This window comes from Sodiomyces alcalophilus (genome assembly GCF_042370955.1).
Source record: "Sodiomyces alcalophilus JCM 7366 unplaced genomic scaffold ACRALscaffold_5, whole genome shotgun sequence".
Taxonomy (NCBI): domain Eukaryota; kingdom Fungi; phylum Ascomycota; class Sordariomycetes; order Glomerellales; family Plectosphaerellaceae; genus Sodiomyces; species Sodiomyces alcalophilus.
Genome location: NW_027263536.1, coordinates 4,430,039 through 4,450,535, shown reverse-complemented (window position 1 = coordinate 4,450,535; position 20,497 = coordinate 4,430,039). Strand labels below are relative to the sequence as shown.

Genomic DNA, 20,497 nt, shown 5'->3' with positions numbered 1-20,497 from the left:
TGAATTAAAAAGAAGAGGGCTTTTCTAATGTATTCCTGTATATATTCTAGTCTTAGATAGACCAGAATTACTGCTCTATAACATAACTATAACCTGACTAAGCTCCACTTACTATATAAGAGTTAGCTTATAGGGGGGGGGTGTTGATATTATACATATAATAAGTAATAACTATAATGATAATAAGTATAACTTCTAAGGTAAAATAAATAGTATATGGTTATAGCTATACAATCAGACGTCTCCTTTATAACCAGCTTAACCTATGGTATAACACTATACCTATTATACGTGTATATATACTTGGCTTATGAGATATATATAATTAATACACTAGGTATTATAAATACGATATCTTGGTTATTACTTAAGCCAATAACGTGGCGTGATAACCGTCGCGTAGGCTGTTTACGTGACAGTCGCCACTAAATCTTTCAGGGTCTTTTAGTAGTCCCGGATCCAGGAAGAAATCCTAAAATTCAGCTCTTTATAATCTTAAACCACGCTTGCGTAATAAGCAGTAATCCTACGGATCTACGAATTTACTAGCTTTTACTTGATTTTCCTCTCTTCCACGCGTATAGCCTACTACTCGTAGCCTAATATATTAAAAGATTATAAGCCCGGGTTAGTAAAGAAGGAAATCTACACTTTTCTACACTTTTATTCTCCTCGAAATACTAAAAAGACTCCCGCCTTTTTAGGCTATATAAAATTCTAGAGCGACTCGTACCTGCCTTGTTAGGCTATCCCTTTATCCTCCCCTGATCGTAGATCCTTATCTCCGAGCGTATATAATCTCTTTATCTCCCGAAGATAGCTAATCGATTCGAACCGTTCGTACTGATACCACGGTTTAAAGCTGTGTACTCTTCCTAATACGGTCGCTAAGAGCCGTGCTAAGAGCTTAGCTCTTTATTCTAGACCGGGAAGAACTACACGATCGGAATAAGACTCTTTATCACGATCGGATATACTATTCCTTTATATACGAAGGGACTTTTTAAAAATGAAGAAAAATAACGAATACGTGGATTAAATATAAGAGCTATTATATATCCACGAATAATAACTATAATTATTAAGCCACTTAACCTACCGCGCTGCCTATAATAATAGGATATCGTAACGTAGTATATAAGCCTTTAGCAAAATGTCCGACTATAGAAATCCTGTTATTCGCTTAGTATAAGCATCCCTTTTCTTCGTGCCGCGAAATCTATAAATGTAGTAGGTAATCAAAACTGACGATTAAATTTACCCCACCAACGCGTTACAGCGCGTCTTCCTGTCGCACAGGCTGGCCCAAGGCAGGTTCGGAACGGGCTGTTCCGGGCCCGAAAGTGGGATTAGACCCGCCATGGGAATAAGGGCAGGAATTTAGCACTATAATTAGAGATTTTTATAGAGTTAATTAAATTAATAGATTAGTCGTTTATTTTACGAAATTAAGTTATACGCTGTTTATAATAATTAAGAGTCTTATTATGCTTAATAACCTATTAAAGCTATTTACGCCGAGCTGCCTATAGCTATAACGATAACCTCTAATACGACTATCTACATAAGCCACGAAGATTAGGAACTATGGCGACGGCTTAGCAAAGTTAGGGCCTATAGTAACGGAGTCTGGGATTTCCTACGCCCTAACGATCTAGCCCCTTGCCCGTAGCGAGCTACCCGTCCCGAATTTACCTCCTACGCCTTTATTGCTAATATAAATGGGTACCCTATTAATATCTTCGAGCTAACGGCTATAGGTAAGGCTGCCTATACCGAAGACTACCATCGATATACAGAATATCGTAAGGACTATAAGACCTATTAGAAGGGTATTAATGATATACTTAAATAGGTGGGAGAGTCGATCGTAGCGCAGAGACGGAAGGCCCTAATAAAGGGTATAACTTCTAAAAAGATCTTTATAGTAGTATGAGCCGACGCCGCGCCCTATATCGCGAGCCGTATAAAGGACTCCTAAAAGAACTACGAACTTTATAAGAATAAGCCGCCTACTAACGTAAGGAAAGTGGCCGCCTAGCTAGACGATTAGGAGGACCGGCTTTAGGACTATTATAACGTCGGGATATATAATAACCCCCGGGAGATTCAGATTAACGATTTCTTGAACGCTATATGGCCTGCCCTAGGTAACTAGGTAGATATAAAGGAAGTAGTGCTGGACCTTTCAATAGTAACGGCGATAACCCTTATTATAGAAGGGATAAAAGCGGCGGAATAACTTAACGCGTTGCCTACCCGAAGCTATGGAACTATAGCCTTCCTGGCCCTAAACTTAGGTAAAGGTAACGATAATAACGGGCTATAATAGGCCGGGAGGGCTAACCGGAACAGAGCCTAGCGGGGCTATATTACCTACTCTAAAGGAAAGTTAACTAACCGTATAAGCTCTAAGCGTAGATAATGCCTTTTTAATACACATAAGTACCCCGTATATTACCGGCGCGGCTATAATCCATAGGGCTACTGGATACTATTCCTAGAGTTAGCGCCGGAGGGCTTTTAAGCTAATAACTCTATTAGGAGGCGTATGGAGAAGTCCTTTAGGATAGACCGGGACCTATAAGGCGCCGTGGAGAAGATTAGGTCCCGAAATAAAAGGAAGAGGACCGCCACCGATAATAATAACGAAGTCAGTAGTAATAATAAAGCCACTAATAATAATAATAAAGGCGCCGGTAATAATAACGAAGTCTTAGAGGAGGCATAACTATATGCGGATATAGACTCACGCCGGCTAGAAGCCCCGGCGGCTGCCCTCTTGGCCGCCGTATATCCTTTATAGTAGTCCGCTATATTAGACTTAGGTGCTACCTCCTACGTTTTTAATAATAAATGAAGATTTATGGATTATAGACCGGCCCGTCCTAGTAACGTTATAATCGCTAGCACTATAATAGTGCCGATTTAAAGATATAAAGATATTATTCTTATAATAGAAGGAACGACTAACCCGATTAAGTTCCAGGTAAAAGATATACCCTACTATAAAGATTTTATCTGTAACCTAGTCTCTAATAAGAAGATACGTTAAAATAGTTACTAGTAGGATCAGGAGGCGCTAAACGACTATATAAGGCGCCGCGACCGATTAATCCTTTATAAGCTAAGTCTCCACTACGATTAAACTATTATAAAGCTCTTTCTAGTCACTAACGCCCCAGCTGCTACTCTTGTAGGTTAATAGTATTCTACCTTACTAGTCCACTTACGGACTAATAAGCAGCCTTTTCGAAAACCGATTAAGAGAATAGCTAGCTAAGCCGACGGTAACCTATAGCACCTTCGGCTAGGGCATACTGGCCCTAATACAATTAAGCAACTAGAAGAGTAGTTATAGGGCGTTAAACTAAAGGGACTAGGAATAATAGATTATTACGCCTGCGTTTAATCGAAGATCCAGCGTTAGATTAGCCGGCGGACCCGAATAGCTTTAAGCTACGCCTGCGAGAGGTAGGCGATCGATTTCACGGACTTCTAGCTAACCGCCAAAGGCTATATACGGATTATATTCTTTATAGATCGATATAGCGGCTTCGTGGCCTACTATATTATAACGTCGAGGAAGGCCTCCGAAATCTATATAGTTATAACCCAATATATCTAATAGGTTTAACGCTAATTTAACCGCTAGGTACGGGTCTTTAAGTGTGATAACGAACTAATATAATCGTATAAAATACAGGGCTTAACGAGGGGCTTTAGTATCTAACTAGAGTCCTTATTAGCAGAGACCCCCGTATAGAATAGTGGTGCTAAAGGTCTAGAGCTATTATTATGCTAAAGGGATAAGATATACGAATCCACTCCCGATTACCTGATTTCTTATGGGTCAAGGTCGTCCTATCTACGGCTTACATATAAAACAGAATACCTAAGCAGCGCCTTAGTTAAAAGACCCCGTTTAAAGTCCTCTATTAACGTAAGCCATAGCTAGGTTACCTTGGGCCTACGGTTATAAGGCTTTTGCTATAACTAGAGCGGCTCTAATAAAATCTAGAAAGCTTTAAAATCGACTAGCGCCGCGGGCCTATATCGGCTACCTTATAGGATACGATTTAACTAATATTTACCATGGTTAGGTCTCGTGCCTTAGGAGTAATCGTATTATTCGCATATATAACGTTCTTTTTAATAAAGAAGAGTATTTTAATAGTAATCTCGAAGCCCTAAGGGACGATTTATATTAATTAACGGAAGAAGAGCTAGTGGATATTATTAATTAGATCTGCCTATTAAATATATATATAGTTAAATAAGGCGAGCCGTTATTACCCGAGATAAATATAGTAGGATACTTCGAGCCTATTCTCTAGTCGGGTAGCGAGGTTAACGAACCTCTCCTAAGGGCTGCGCCTACCGACCTTAAGGATTAGGGGGTGGAACCGTTTATAGAGCCCGAGAGGCCGGAATAGTAGGAGGAGTTTATAGAGCCTATAAGGCCGGAGCTAAAAAAGGACTCTTCCATGGCCGCGATTAATTACTAACGCCTAGACAATAGTCACCTTCTAACCCTACCAGAAACCCCTCCTTAGGCAGGGCTTACGGCGGCTCCTTTTATAGGCTATATACCTATAGAGCAGGGGGGAGCTAAATTTCGAAGCTATAGTAGTAACCGGGTCTAGATCTCCGCGCTTAACGCAGGAAGATATGCTCTATTAGTCCGTAATTTAAATACTAAGCCGCTAATGAAGTTAAAAATTAAAAAGACACTTAAGAGACCCTATAAGATATACCGTAAATAACTGCCGGGCCCTCTAAGAAATCAATTAGACCTTAAAAGCCACCTATATAAGATCCTATTCTGATAAGCCTAAAGGGATTACCTAAAAAGTTATAAAGAGATAGACTTATAGATTATAGTGTCGAAGGATAGGGTAAAGGGGTATTAGGTGTTTAGATATATATAGGTGATAACTTATAAGTTTAATAAGCATAGCTTTTTATAAAAGTGTAAGGCTAGACTAATGGTCCGCGGAGATTAATAGTACTAGGACTTATTACAAGATATATATACGGCTACTTTTAGCGGTCGCTCCTTTAGATCGCTAATAGCGATCGCCGCCTGCTTTAATCCATCCTTACTATAATACGACGTCGTTAACGTGTTTATGCACGCCCCTCTGCCATAATATATATATATATAGGGTTCCTACCCGGGACCACGGTGCCGGGTTAATTATTATTATTAAAGAAGGCGTTATACAGGCCACGGGAGTCTTTATTAACATAGTAAAAGTATATTATAGAAGTGCTAAAAAGGGACGGATTTAAGATAGTGCCGTAAAAGCCCTACTGCTTTATACGCTATGGGCTGATCCTGTTCTTTTACGTGGACGATATCGTGATCGGCTTTAAGGAAGACTTTAAGGAAGAGATAGAATAAGCTATCGCGAGCCTCTAAGAGCATTACGCCCTATAAGGCGGGTAGCCATTATAGTGGTTCCTTAGTATTAAGGTTATTCGGGACCGTCCCTCGAGGAAGATATAGCTATTATAATGCCATTATATCGTGAAGGTAGGATATCTGTTGTTAACGGTATCTAACTATAAGGCTATAAGCCCTATAAAGCCAGCAGAGCTGCTACCGTACGCAGAGAAGTCCACTACCATTAAGAGCTATTGACGTGAGATAGGATTCGTTTTATACGCTGTAGTAATATTATATCCCGATATCGCCTTTATAGTATCTTAACTCTATAGATTTAATATAAACCCGAGCTATTAGTATTATAAAGTAGCCAACTATTTAATCCAATATCTGCTAGCCACGTAAACCTACGCCCTGGAATTAGGTAGAGGCGACTTTATCGAGGTGTTTACCGACGCGTCCTTTACGGATAACTTAATTAATCTAAAGAGTAGTTAGGTATTTATAATACGCCTGTTTAGAGGCATAGCGGCCTAGCGAGCTAATAAGTAATTAACGGTTATAACGTTAATAATAGAGGCGGAGCTGCTCTCGCTTATATAAGGTGTAAAGGAAGGGATATTCACGAAGAGGTTATTAGAGGCGATGAGCGTGATATTTAATAATCTATGATTAAGGATTCAATGCGATAATAGCAAAACAATACGCCTATTAACGGCGGAGATCGCTTAATTAAGTACACGACTACGGCACGTAGATATATATAATAGTTAGTTACGAGAGGCGTAGTAGTGTAAAAGTATTAAAGTTAGCTATATAGTAAGCGCTGATATAATCGCTAATAGGTACTATCTAGAGAAAAGTTTATAAGCTTTAGGAAATAGGTGGGGAGTGATAGATATATAGGGACGTCTCTATATAAATAAGCTAGAGGAGATCTTACTAGAGTATTTAGAAGAGCTAGAAAAGAAGTTCGATAGAAGCTACGTAGACGTTACCGAAGGGGATATATCGATAGAAGAAGCCTATGAATAACTTTAACTAAATAACTGCCGAATAGTTATTTAGTTAGGGGGGTGTGTTGTATAGGCTGGCCTAAGGCAGGTTCGGAACGGGTTATTCCGGACCCGAAAGTGGGATTGGACCTGCCGCAGGAATAAGGGCAGGAGTTTAGCACTATAATCAGAGATTTTCACAGAGTTAATTGAATTAACAGATCGGTCGCTTACTTTACGAAATAAAGTTGTACGCTGTTTGTAACACTTGCTCCTTTAATACCATTAACCCTTTAACTTTAAGAATTTATTAAAAATCAGAAAATGCCCCTGATTACGCTGCGCGTTAAGCATTCGCCTTATAAACGGACCCTGATTACGCACGTATATTGTAGTGGCCTTAGTTAAAAGGAGGTTACGATTAAATTCGATATATCGCCAGGGTCTATATAGGGCCTCGCGCGCCGCTACGAAACCTAAACATCAGCCCGATTAAGACAACGGTCTGGCCGCCCTCAGGCCCTTAATACACACTAAAAAAGGCATATTATATATACTATCAGTACTAACGCTTTTATATTACCCACGGATTTAAAGGTTCAACTAGGTCTTCCTTATTTAAAACTCACTTTATTACGATACCTTCGTTTAGAGGGCTACCACTATTTCCGCGCGTTACGCCGGCCGACCCTAACCCTAAGGCACGCGTAAATACGTTTAGCATAGTGCTTCCGTCACGCCTCTAAGCCCCTAGAGTGATAGAGACGGCTTATCCTTTCGGATAAAACTATAGTCGCGCGCGGAGATAGGCAGAGGCAGAAATAGGTTTTCTGCCGTCCTATAAGTTAGCTTTATTAAGAGTTTATACCTCTACTAATAAATTTATAGGGAAAACGACTTTAATAGAATAGTATTTAGCCTTAAAATAAGCCTTCGCGCTATTCGTAGATATTCTAGGCCGGCTTTTCGAATAATAAACGCACCGAATTAATCGCCCTTCACGGGGACCCTAATACACCGCGTAGAGGCATTACGGTAGCCTTTATTAAGCGCGCGCTTACAGTTACGCTTCTTATAATATACGAACCGGGTAGTATATTCGTTTAAGATAACGCTGCCGTATATAAGGCGCGCCTCGTTTAGAATTAGCTACTGCCGTGGGGTCTAGAGAATAAGGTTATTATCCTGGATTAGCCGCCGTATTCGCCTAATCTTAACCCTATTAAAAACCTATAGAAAATACTAAAAGAGAGGATTTATTTACGGAATCCTACACTAGCAAAGATAGGCTTTACAATAATCTTATACGAATTACTCCACGGGGCCGCGGAGGAGGTATAGAACGATTTTAAAAAGGAGCTTCTACGGGCTCTAATTAAGTCGATGCCGCGAAGGGTTAAGGCTTATATCGCGGCTAGAGGGTGGTTTATAAAGTATTAAAAAGATATAACTAGATATTCCTGTTATACGGTCATTCCCCTCTATAAATCTGATTTCTCCGAAATTTTAGAAGTAGTATTCGTAAAGTTATTTATATTCGTATTCAAAGGGTCAAAATAAGGTTCTGGTGATAACATTTGGATATGGGTCGCCCACTCATCACTTTTGATTACTCACTATAGCTTTGCCATTTGGACCCACTTTTGGACCCACTTTTCGAGGCTAGGCCAATCAGAATCAGACCTTTGGTTCAGTATTCTTTATTTCTGTCCTTTGTCGATAACGTAATAAAGAAAAAGGTAATGAAAAAAATAATAAAAACAAATCGTTAAATAGCTTAGTTAATTTTAATTTAAATAAGTAATAAAAAATATCGTTCTACTACCTGAAAATAGCCTAATAAGGGAATATCAAAGACGTCTCTATCCGGCAGCCATATGGCAGTTCTGAAATTAATAACAAAGATATCATTACTAATCCTAACCTTAATATTAAGCAGTTAGTAGAAAAGATTCATTAAATATAAGCAGAAAACAGTACTAAATTGGATGTCAATTTCTGTGTAGACAGGGGGGCTATAGCGTATATTATAATAAATAAAAGACTCTTTTTTATTTACAAAATAAAAGAAAGAACTGTTCCTTAGGGTCAGGCAAAGAAAATAAAGATATAAGGTAAAGGAGACTACGTGATAAAATTCAGGGATACTAGAAAGCTTCTGTTTTAAAAGAGTGCCTTTATATACCGGAAATAGACACGAATATTATTGGTCTCTCTCGTCTTAATAGTGAAGCTTGCGGTCTTACTAGGAATAAAAAGCTCTTATTATTTAAGAATATAGAGCCCCTCTTTCTTTATATAACGGCTCTGCTTAATAACGGGCTATACTATGCTGTAGCATAAGCACTATCGTACGGGGGGGTTAAGTTTCAGAAAATGAATATAATAAATACCAGAAAAAACACAAAGAAACTATTATAAAGAGGTATTTTACCTGAAGAACAGTCTTAAGACTTAACTAGAATAAAGAGGTTTTAAAGGTTTTAAGAACAGGTTTTAAACATATTAAATATACAAAGAAAGAAGTTGGTTAAGCCTTAATAAAGAAATAATATAATAAAGAAACCTTAACCTCTTTAGCCTTAAGAAGAGCTTTATAAATCAAGAGACCGTAATAACCGTCGAAGGACTACTTCTATAACTAAAAACACAACGCTATGGCATAACAGGATATGTTATATTAACCCTATTACCTTAAAAAGTCTCTAGACTAATACTCTTTAAAAGAACTATAAAAGATAACTAACGAAGAGTTAACTACAATACAGAGCTATAATACCTATAAGAGACGTAAGTTTATTACGCTTACTATTAAAGATTTAGTTAATAAGTATAAAGACTTTTCCTATTTAGAAAAGGTTTATATAGATCTTTACAGACCGATCGAATCTCTTTCTTATAATAAAACGCGTTAGATTTTGTTTATACTAGACCATTCCACCCGGTTTCTATAGGCATAACCACTTTTAGATAAGCCTAAAACGACGGTAGTAATAGCTATAAAAGAGTAGAAAGCACAGGTAGAAAATAATAATAATAATAATAAATATCACTTCTTTATTATAGAAATAGATACAGACGGTAGAAAAGAATTTAATAACGCCTTATTTTAATGCCTCTTTATAGGTATAAGGCATAATATAAAGCCACTGTATACTCATAAAGCTTAGGGCTCTATTCAACCAGTTATAAGACCTATAATTAAAAAGATTCGAGTTTTTCTTTTCCACTCAGGGCTACCTAGATATCTTTGGGGTAAAGCTATTCTTTTAGCTACTTATATATATAACAGATCGCTTAATTCAGCTCTTAATTCTAAGAGTCCCTATAAGCTTTCATAAGGTCAGAAACCTAATGTTAATAATATACGAGTTTAGGGTTCTATTATTTATTATAAAAACAACGACCCGAGTATAAAGAAACTAGATAAAAGGGCACTAGGAGGGCTTTAATAGGTTTTAAGAAATATAACTATAAGGTTTATAACCCAGGAACTAGAAAGACTGGTTGGTTTCCAGACGTGTATATCATAGGAAATCAGTTTCTTTCCTCTTCTTCAGATAACTATAATAATAACTATACGCTTACAAACCATAATAACCTCCCTTATTATATTAATACTCAGTCATATAATCAGGTTTCCAACCACGGGTCTTACCAACCCGTTAAGTATAATAAAGGAATCACTTCTAGTAAAAGTACCGATTAATTTTTATAAAATATTCCTTCACGCGTTTCGAAACGTTCTGTTAAGTCTCTTTAACCTTAAGAAGAGGATAATAGTAATAGACGAAAGAGTCTACGGATAGCGGGCTATGAGTTCTAGCTGTTAATAATAATAAGAATAATAATAATAATAATAATAATAATAATAATAATAATAATAATAATAATAATAATAATAATAATAATAATAATAATAATAATAATAATAATAATAATAATAATAATAATAATAATAATAATAATAATAATAATAATAATAATAATAATAATAATAATAATAATAATAATAATAATAATAATAATAAAACTCTCGAGATTCCTACTATCTTAATAGATAGTGAGAGTGTAAAGAAGCTCGCTGAAAACCCTGAATTTTATAAACGAGTAAAGCATATCTACAGGCAGTATCACTACTATAGGCAATAGCTATATAATAATAATATAAAAATCGTATATATAAATACGAAATTTAATATAGCTAATATAATGACTAAAGGCCTAGCAAAAGAGACTTATAATACTCTTTGCGGTTATATAAACCTAGGCTATAAGGATTATACGTTGCCTGAGTATGATTTACTGCCTTATAATGATATTATTTAATTAAAATACTAGGTTTTAATACTTAGTATTCTTGGTTCTTTATAAGGGGGTATAACTAGGTTTTTTACCTTCGGGCGTTCCTGGATATTAAAAGTTTTTCTGAACTTTCCTTTGAATAATATACTATAATAATAACAAGGGTTTTTGAATTTTGCCTTGAATTTAAAAGAAGAGATTTTTCTAATTTTTTCCTTTATATATTCTAGTCTTAGGTAGACTAGGATTACTACGCTATAATATAACTATAACCTGACTAAGCTGCATTATTTATATAAGATTTAGCTTACGGGGGGGTATTAGTATTATACTTATAATAAGTAATAATTATAATAATCATAAGTATAATATCTAAGTCAAAATAAACAGTATATAGTTATAGCTGTATAACTAGAACTAGCTTACCCTATACTATAATATATACGTATTATACGTGTATATATACTTAGCTTATAATATATATTATATAAATACACTAGGTATCGTATATACGATATCTTAGTTATTACTTAAGCTAATAACGTGGCGTGATAACCGTCGCGTAGGCTGTTTACGTGATAGTCGCCACCTAATCTTTCATAGTCTTTTACTAGTATCAGGGACATTCTATTCGAGGGAATCGGATAGGACTTAGAGGCGTTGAGGAATATGTTAAGAACCCGGAACCGGCCCTAAGGTTAACCCTAGGGATATTTAGGACCGAGTTATGTCTTAGGATTATTAAGCTGGCCTAAGACCTATGGTCTTAGAGCCTTAGGTTATTATATACCGATCCTAGGGAGGATAGTCACTAGTCCTTAAGTAGGGTGTTTCCCGTTAAGTCCTAAGTTAAAAGGGTTTAACGCATAATCTTATAATTATTCCCCCCTAAGGTTAGCTTCGTAACCTATTCTTACTATAGTCTTAACGACTCTCTTTACTCCTTATATAAAACCTATAATATTTTATTCGTTCTAAACCGTTTACGGGTATAACGACTATTAAGAGTTTAAAAGACTAAGTTATTCTTTAAATCCTACTATTACCCCTAACTAATACCTAAGATACCCCACCCCCTAAGCGCACTACCACTATTCGTACCCGGGATACTTCCCCCGCTACTAAAGGAGCTAAAGCCGGGCTATTAGGCGCCGATTACGAGTAATCCCCTATACCCGAGTTAGAGGATAAAGATAATAACCCTGAATTTAAGATTCGCGGATAAGCTAACCCGGACGCTTATAATCCTATAGTAGGACTATTACTCGACTAAGGGACCCCCTAAGTTATCCGTGTAGGACCCTAATTCGATATTAAAGACCTTAAGAGCCGCCCCCCCGGCACTCTATTATCGGCGGAACTTAACTTCCTGATTAAGTACTATAAGGACCGCCGAGCCGGCGAAAAGAAAAAGAAGCGCCTCCTTACCCTTTAATAAAGGAAGGACCCCGATACCTCTAAGCGTGTCCTTAGAGGGGACTCCTATAAGAGCTGGTATAAGGTCCTATAAAAGCTCCCCGAATAGGATAGGCAGTCCTATAACGAGTTCTAGATATTTATCGAAGAAATTAAGGAGCGTTTTATACTTAATAAGGTTAAGCCGTTTAAAGCAGAGAAGATCTATCTTACCTTTACCCTGCTACTAAAGATTATAAAATCCTAATAGTATACTTATTATAAGCGTGTTTATAAGAAGACTAGAGGTGCTACCTAGGAGGACCTTAAGACCTTCCTAACTAAGTAATTAGTTAATAACGAAACCCGTAAGATATCTATAACTAAGAAGCTATTCTTAGACTAGACTATATAGAAACCTAATTAGACCTACGCTAAGTTTATCGATAGGCTAGACTTATTATTTAATAAGATGTCCCTACCCTTCCCCGATAAATAGCGTATATAGTTAATCTTAATAAAGCTTAATAAGCCGCTACGTAACTAGATTATAGCCGCCGGTATCCCTACTAATAATAAGGCGTTAGGTGTTATAGCCTAATAAGCAGAGATTACTCTTTTATATAAAAATAAAAAAGAGACGCCCCGGAATAATCGCCTAAGGTAGCCCCGCGGCGAGAAGCGTGGGCGTAATAGGGCCCCTAATAGGGCCCGTACTATAACTATTCGGCCCTCTATGCCTCCCTAAGGTTTTATGGAATTAATTAAAGTAAATAACATAGAAGCCCCCGGGCCCCCTAAAAGGCATAATAATAGCGGTGTTATATACTTCGGCTATAATAAAAAGGGTTATTACCGGAATAAATACCCGAAGGAACCCCCTAAGTTAGGTTAGTTATTAGGATACTTTATTAGTTAGAACCCGAATAACCTACCGGTTAATATAAGGCACCCTGTTATTAGGTAGGCTTAGAAGTAGGAAGGGCCGCCGTCTTAGCTATTCTTCGCTAGTAAAGGCGCGATTAAAGCGAAGTTAGAGTTACGGTTAAACGGCGGATAGGGCCGCCGGAGCGCTAAGCTTAATAAAGGCGCTAAGGTTAACCTAATTAACTAAAAAGCCCTACCTCCCGACCACGGTCCCCTAGGACCACTAAAGCGACTTAGATAGGTTATCCCTAGGGTCGACGTATAGTTTATCGGGTCCTTTAAGATATATATTAAGGTCACGGATAGTTAGGACCGGACCCGGATATATCCGATTAAGTTCGAGGTGTTAGATATAGACCCCGATAAGTCCTAAGTTATCCTCGGTATACCCTGGTTAGTAGAATATAACCCTATTACCTTTTTCTAGTCCGGCGAATAGATATATCGACTCTAATAAGAGGACCTTTAAGGTATCCTGGGTTAAAAAGAGTTAAAGAAGGCGAAGGAGCACGTATAGCTTATTATCCGCCTTATAAGGTCCGGTGCCCCCTATATTAGCTAAGTTATTAGTATAAAGTGGAACGCTACTAAGGAAAAAAAGGATATATTACCTAATAGTCCTCTAATCCCTATTATCTAATTAGACCCGTTATAACCTATACCCCCTATACCCCCTAACCCTACCTAACTAAATAAAGGGATCCTAGAATATCTTAATCCCGGGCCGTATTAAGAGTCGCTAAATAAAGATAAGTTAGGGAATATTATCCCCGAGTACTATTAAGAGTTTTAGACGTTTTTAATATTATAAAGGCCGGCCGTTTACCCGCCTATTAGCGTTAGGATCACGTAATCGAGATAAAGGAAGGTAAGTCACCCCTATTCGGCCCTATCTACCCCCTAGCCGAGTAAGAACTAGCTATCCTATAAGAATATATTAAGGAGGCTATAGCTAAAGGGTGGATTCGATAATTAATAAACTCTATAGGCGCCCCGATCCTGTTTATACTAAAAAAGGGTGGATAGCTGAGTCTATATATAGACTATTAAGGTCTTAATAAGGTTACCCGTAAAGACTATACCCCGCTCCCCCTAATATATAAGATCCTTAACCGCCTTATATTCTCCACGGTTTATACTAAGTTAGACCTTAAGGACGCTTACTATCGCTTAAGAATTCGAGAAGGGGATAAGTGGAAGACGGCTTTTAGAACTAAGTATAGACACTTTAAGTACTTAGTAATACCCTTTAGTCTATATAATACCCCCGTTAGTTTCTAGTATTATATTAATAAAGCCTTAAAGGGTCTTATCGATACTATCTGCGTTATATACCTAGACGATATCCTGATTTATAGTAAGGACCTTAATACCTATCGTATACACGTTAAGGAGATCCTTACGCGCCTATGGGAATAGTCCCTATTCGTAAACCCTTTAAAGTGCGTGTTTAAGATATAAGAGGTTAAGTTCTTATGCTTTATATATAGCTCTAATAGGGTCTTTATAGACCTAAAGAGGGTGGAGGCTATTAAGGATTAGGAGGAACCCACTTCTATTAAGAAGATTTAAGTCTACCTAGGTTTTACCGGTTTCTACCGACGTTTTATTAAAGGCTACTCTAAGGTTATTACCCCTTTTACGGACCTATTAAGGTTAGGGGGCAGACTAGGTATGTTTTAGTTAGGGGATATAGAGAGGGCCGCTTTTAAGAAGTTACGATCGTTATTCTAGTTAGTACCCGTGCTACGGTATTTTAACCTAGCCCTGCCTATTCGTGTAGAACCCGACGCGTCTAACTTCGTACTAGGCGCTATAATTAGTTAGTATAAGGACTAAACCTAGTAACCCGTGGCGTTCCTATCTAAGAAGCTAAGGGGACCCGAACTAAACTATCCGATACTAAATACTAAGTTAATAGCGATTATCGAAGCGTTCCGGTAATAGCGCCACTATTTAGTGTATAGTTAGACCCTAGTAAAGGTGCTAACTAACCACTTAAACCACCGGTATTTACTAAATAAGCCTCGAATTAAACCTTAACACGCCTATTAACTAGAGGAGCTATTAAGCTTTGATTTTAAGATCCGTTACTACTTAGGCGTTTAGAACCCCGTAGATAGGCTTTCACGGAAGCCGTAGCTCGTTATAGATTAGGTAGATCTCGAAGCGGGGCGGTAAAAACCCGTTAAGGGATTTACTAAGAAGTTTATTATTAGCCTTATAAGGGCCCAAAGTATACCTAAGCCCCCAGGTCTATCTAGCCTAAAGGATAAGATTATCTTTACCTAAAAGAACGATCCCTTTTATATCTCCTTAGTATCGAAAAATAACTTGGCGGACCTATAGTCCTATAACGGTTAGGGTACGGTCTACTTTAGGGACCGTCTCTTTATACTAAACCAGTTAGGTTTACGCGATAAGGTCCTCTAGGTATTTTATAACGCGCCTACTACGGGCTATTATAGGTTAGGTCGGACGATTAAAAGGATTTCCGAGTCCTACTACTAGGAATACCTCTCGCGAGATATTAAGAAGTCCGTGCCTATATATAGTATCTATTAAAGGACTAAGCCGCGCTAGTATAAGCCCTTTAGGTACCTAGCACCTTTACCCGTACCTAAATAGCCGTTCTAAAAGATCTTAATAGACTTTGTAATAGGCCTCCCCCCTATAACCTTATAGGGAAAGAAAAGGGATTTTATCCTAGTTATAGTATATCGATATACTAAGTACGCGATCTATATCCCCTATAGCAGCTCTTTAATAGCTTAGGGTCTCGCTAGTATCCTATAGGTGCACGTTTTTAGTATCTACGGCCTACCCGATAGCATCGTTTCGGACTAAGGGTCCTTATTTACTAGTAAGTTCCAGACTACCCTATATAGCCTTCTAAGCATTAAGCGGCGGTTATTAACCGCGTTCCACCCTTAGACGGATAGCTAGACGGAATAATAGAACCAGAACTTAAAGCACTTTCTACGGGTATTCGGTGCCCTATAATAGGATAACTGGGTTAACTAGCCACCCCTGGCCTAGTTTACCTATAATACTATATAGTATTTAGCTATCCGGTAAACCCCTTTTATTACGTTAATAGGTTTTAACCTATACGGACTATACGATATATAAATACGTAAGTCGGGTAAGGTTCGCGCCGCTATAGCTAAGTAAAGGGTAAAGCACCTTATATCGAATCGCAGGGCTATAAAGGTCCTTATTAGGAAAGCCTAAACCACCTATAAACGGTACTATAACGCCGGCCGGGCGGCCTAGCGTTTTAAGATTAGCGACTATATACTATGATCCTCGAAGAATATGAAATAATATCGCCCTAATAAGAAACTATTAGATAAGTTCCTCGGCCCCTATAAAATCACCTCCGTAATAGGTTAGTATAGGCTCGCCTATAAGCTATAGCTCCCGGAGTTAATAAAGATTTATAATATTTTCCTGATTTCGCTCCTCGAACTATAAAAGTCTCGGGATAGCAGGTCGCTTATACCCGCGGACGTCGAGGTCGAACTATAGGAGTCGGATAAATACAAGGTAGAAGAAGTCCTGGCCTATCGCTATAACGGGAATAGGCGGGAATACCTTATTAAGTAGGCCGGGTATAAATATAAATATAATATATAGGAACCACGAAGATATCTCCCCGACACGCTTATTAAGGAGTATTATAGTCGGAAGAATAAAACCAGTTAATAGCGTTATCGTTGCCCCGTAAGGACTTTTTTTATTTAGGTCTAAGGAAGTAAATAAAAAAAAATAGAAAAAGAAAAATCAAAAATAAAAATAAAAACGCTAACGCCACCCCCCCCGAATACCCCCTAGCCCGAACCTAATAACCGCCGCGAGGAGTCCTTAATTAGTTCTAGCCGGTTTTTTTATAAAGACCGGCTAACTTCGAATTTTATTTAACTAACTAGCCTAGATAGCGGGCGATAGTAGTAAGGTGGCGCTTTATATAAGCGGGAGCATCGCGCCTCTTATACTTAGCCTCCTCTTCCTCCTCCTAGCAACAACGCGCTACGGGGTCGAACCCCTTATTATCCCGGTCGTATTTTTTTATAGCCTCGAGGGCCCGACGTAGCTTAGTTTAGACCCGATAAGCCCGGCGCTTATATATATTAGCGGTGCTCTTTATAAGGATATTAGGTCGACTTATAGACGCCTAGTCGTCTAGACTATTACCGCCCCGTATAGCCGCTATTAATATCTTTTATAGCTTCTTAGCTGCCCGCTCCGCTTATAACAAAAGCTATATATTTAGTTAATAACCTTAGGAGCGGTTAAAGTAAAGGGGACTATAGCTATATAAATATACTAACTCGTAGTCGTGGCTATTATTATTATAGTAGTAATAGTATTTATTAGATGCCTTACTGCTATAGCAGGGCCGTATAGTGATAGGACCGGTAACGCTATCGCTATATAATACTAAGGAACCTAGTATACGGGCGCACCGCCTATAAAGAGCACGAAGCTCTAGGCCAGACCTAACTAAAATAACGGGGCGTACCGGTATTTCGATACTATCGCTATTACTAAAGTCCGAGGGTCTATCGTTAAACCTAGTTATGGATAGAGCGAACTCCGATAACGATAACCTATCGGAGTTAGCTTCCTTATTATTAAAGAGGGTGGCTTTATCGGCACCACCGCTTATAACGACGTCCTAACTAGCATAGTTAAGGACGCCCTCTAGGTCACTAAGGGGCTTAAGAGCACCCTATAACGAGTCATCACGCCCTAAAAGGAGAGGGTCGGTCGACTTAATAACCAGAGTAGCTATAATAGCCGGCTCCTTAACGGTCCTAACCGATATAGCTTATTTAGCTAGAGTAACCGCTATACCCGGCTACTCGATAGCTTTATCCTCTAAGGAGGAAAAAAACAACGAATCTAAGGACGAATCCGATAATAAGTCCGATAAAGAGTTAGACTACTACTACTACTACTACTACCGCTACTACTCAAGAATAGCCGCTATAGCCGCGGCCTTAGCCTTAGCCTAAGCCCTCTTAGCGGCCCGCTATGCTTTCTTCCTAGCAGTATTAGTTATCCCTTTATCGATAACCTTAGGTGCTACCTTAGTAGACTTAGTGCCGACCGCGTCGGACATTTTACCGGCCTTACCGGACTTCTTAGGTTTACCAGCCGCGCCGGACTTTTTATACTTATTAGCTAAAGCTAGGGGCGCTATTATATAATAGTAGTCTACTCTAATACTATAAGTCAGCCTAAGGTCTACGCGAAGGGGATATAACACTTATATAATAGTGATAGTGATAATACGGATAATAATAATAATCTACCACGATATTAGCCGAGTCCTAAGCCGCCCGCGATCCTATACGCGATACATAGAACCACGCAGAGATAATATATACCCTAATAAGATGTCGATAGGATAGTTAATACCCTTAATATAGATAGGGATAAATAACTTATTATAATAGCGATACTATTATTATTATTATAGATAGGTAAATAAGAAAGGGTAAGGGAGAAGAAAATAATAAGATAAGTTAGGTAGATAGAAAAGTCCTATATCAGAATAGTCGTATAACCTAATATAGGCCCTACTTATATTATTCCTTCCCCTTTTACCTAGATACGACTACCTACTACGGGTTTCTACGATACGGTTATTTAGTTAATAAAGGGGCGCGTCTTAGGTGCTATTATAGTATACGCGTTTACGGATAGGCTTTATTATTATTACTATTCACGATAGATATCACGCCTTATTATCGCCCGACCTTAAGCTAGATAAGCCGCGAGAGGGCGATAAAGGAAATAAAGCAAGCTTTTTTGTTATTTAGGACTACGGTGTAAGGGGCCTTATTCTAAAGGAGTTCTTTATATAGGCTTTAGGTCGCCTTAATAGTCGTAGTGTAAGGGGATTATAAAAGTAATAAGGGGCTATAATTCACTACCGACCCGAAGCCTGCTTTTAGAGTTACGGTTTATTCTGACTAGGAGCCCTTTATTAGATAGGGTCCCTGTTAGAGCGCTTAGGGCTTTATTATAGTATAGTATAGTAAAGGAGATAAATAAAGGGGACCTAGGAGAGTTATGCCTTATCTAAGGATAACTAGGCCTCTTGGTTTATAAAGACTGCGGTTATACTATACGAGGTGGATAGGATTAATTAGAGGGTTAGGATAGGTTAAGGGGGACGATTAGTTTAGCTTCGGGAGTATAAGGAGGGAGTTAATAGCCTTAATAGGTGGAGTTTAGGCCGGCCTGCCCGTCCCTAGGTCGGGGTGGATTAATGAACGGGCCGGACTAGTAACGGTTACCGGCTCCCGTGGATAGGAGCCTTAGAAGGAGGGGCGTGATATTAGGGATATTCTATTCGAGGGAATCGGATAGGACTTAGAGGCGTTAAGGAATATGTTAAGAACCCGGAACCGGCCTTAAGGTTAACCCTAGGGATATTTAGGACCGAGTTATGTTTTAGGATTATTAAGCTGGCCTAAGACCTATGGTCTTAGAGCCTTAGGTTATTATATACCGATCCTAGGGAGGATAGTCACTAGTCCTTAAGTAGGGTGTTTCCCGTTAAGTCCTAAGTTAAAAGGGTTTAACGAATAATCTTATAATTATTCCCCCCTAAGGTTAGCTTCCTGACCTGTTCTTGCTATAGTCTTAACGACTCTCTTTACTCCTTATATAAAACCTATAATAGCTAGCCCCGGATCCATGAAGAAATCCTAGAAGTCAGCTCTTTACAATCTTAATAGACGCTCGCGCAATAAGCAGTAAGCCTACGGATCTACGAATCCAATAGCTTTTGCTTGATTTTCCTCTCTGCTGCGCGTATAGCCTACTACTCGTAGCATAATTTATTATAAGTCTACACGGTTAATTAATAGGATAGGTATACGAACCTTACTAAGATCGAATAATCTTATTCTAGTTATTACTATTTAATATATACTAACTATATAGATCTTTAGCTAACCAGTAATATAGGACCTATAAGAGGATTTAAGTAAGGTAATATAGAGGGGTGGATCGGAGACCTAGTGCTATGTCGGTAGGACGCCACGTAACGTTATAAGACGCGCGCTTTTTTATTTATCTTGTATATTATATATACGTGGCGACGCCACCCAGACAGAGAGGATGCTTATTATCCTATATAATTATTATCCTTTTAACCCTAAGTTTTACCACGTTTATTATATTCACTTCGTTTAAGCTACGTTACCCTAATCAGAGCAGCGCGCACCTCCAGGAACCTTTTCTAAAGGTCTCCTTATTATATGTATTATTTTGGTTATATACACTTTATAGTCTTAAGCACTCCTGTTATCGAAGACTTATCCGAGATTATACTGCCTAAGCCGTTCTGTATAGTAACGGCTTCGCCTTTCTATAATTAGTACTTAAAGGCGGATCTATTCGGTGCTTAGGAAGTCCTGATTATCTAATTAGGGTAACCGAAAGCACTTAAAGGGAGTTCCGG

At 38.3% G+C, this 20,497-nt stretch overlaps 1 protein-coding gene across 1 annotated transcript; it reads left to right on the top strand.

Annotated features, from left to right (window-relative positions):
• Positions 1 to 1,225: 1,225 nt before the first annotated feature.
• ACRALDRAFT_2020696 (uncharacterized protein) lies at positions 1,226 to 20,069 on the top strand (the record flags this gene model as incomplete). The annotated part of the gene is made up of 4 exons (XM_071020031.1): positions 1,226 to 1,230; positions 1,280 to 1,343; positions 10,231 to 10,450; positions 20,056 to 20,069. The coding sequence occupies 4 exons, from the start codon at positions 1,226 to 1,228 to the stop codon at positions 20,067 to 20,069; spliced, it is 303 nt and encodes a 100-aa protein (XP_070874274.1).
• Positions 20,070 to 20,497: the final 428 nt, after the last annotated feature.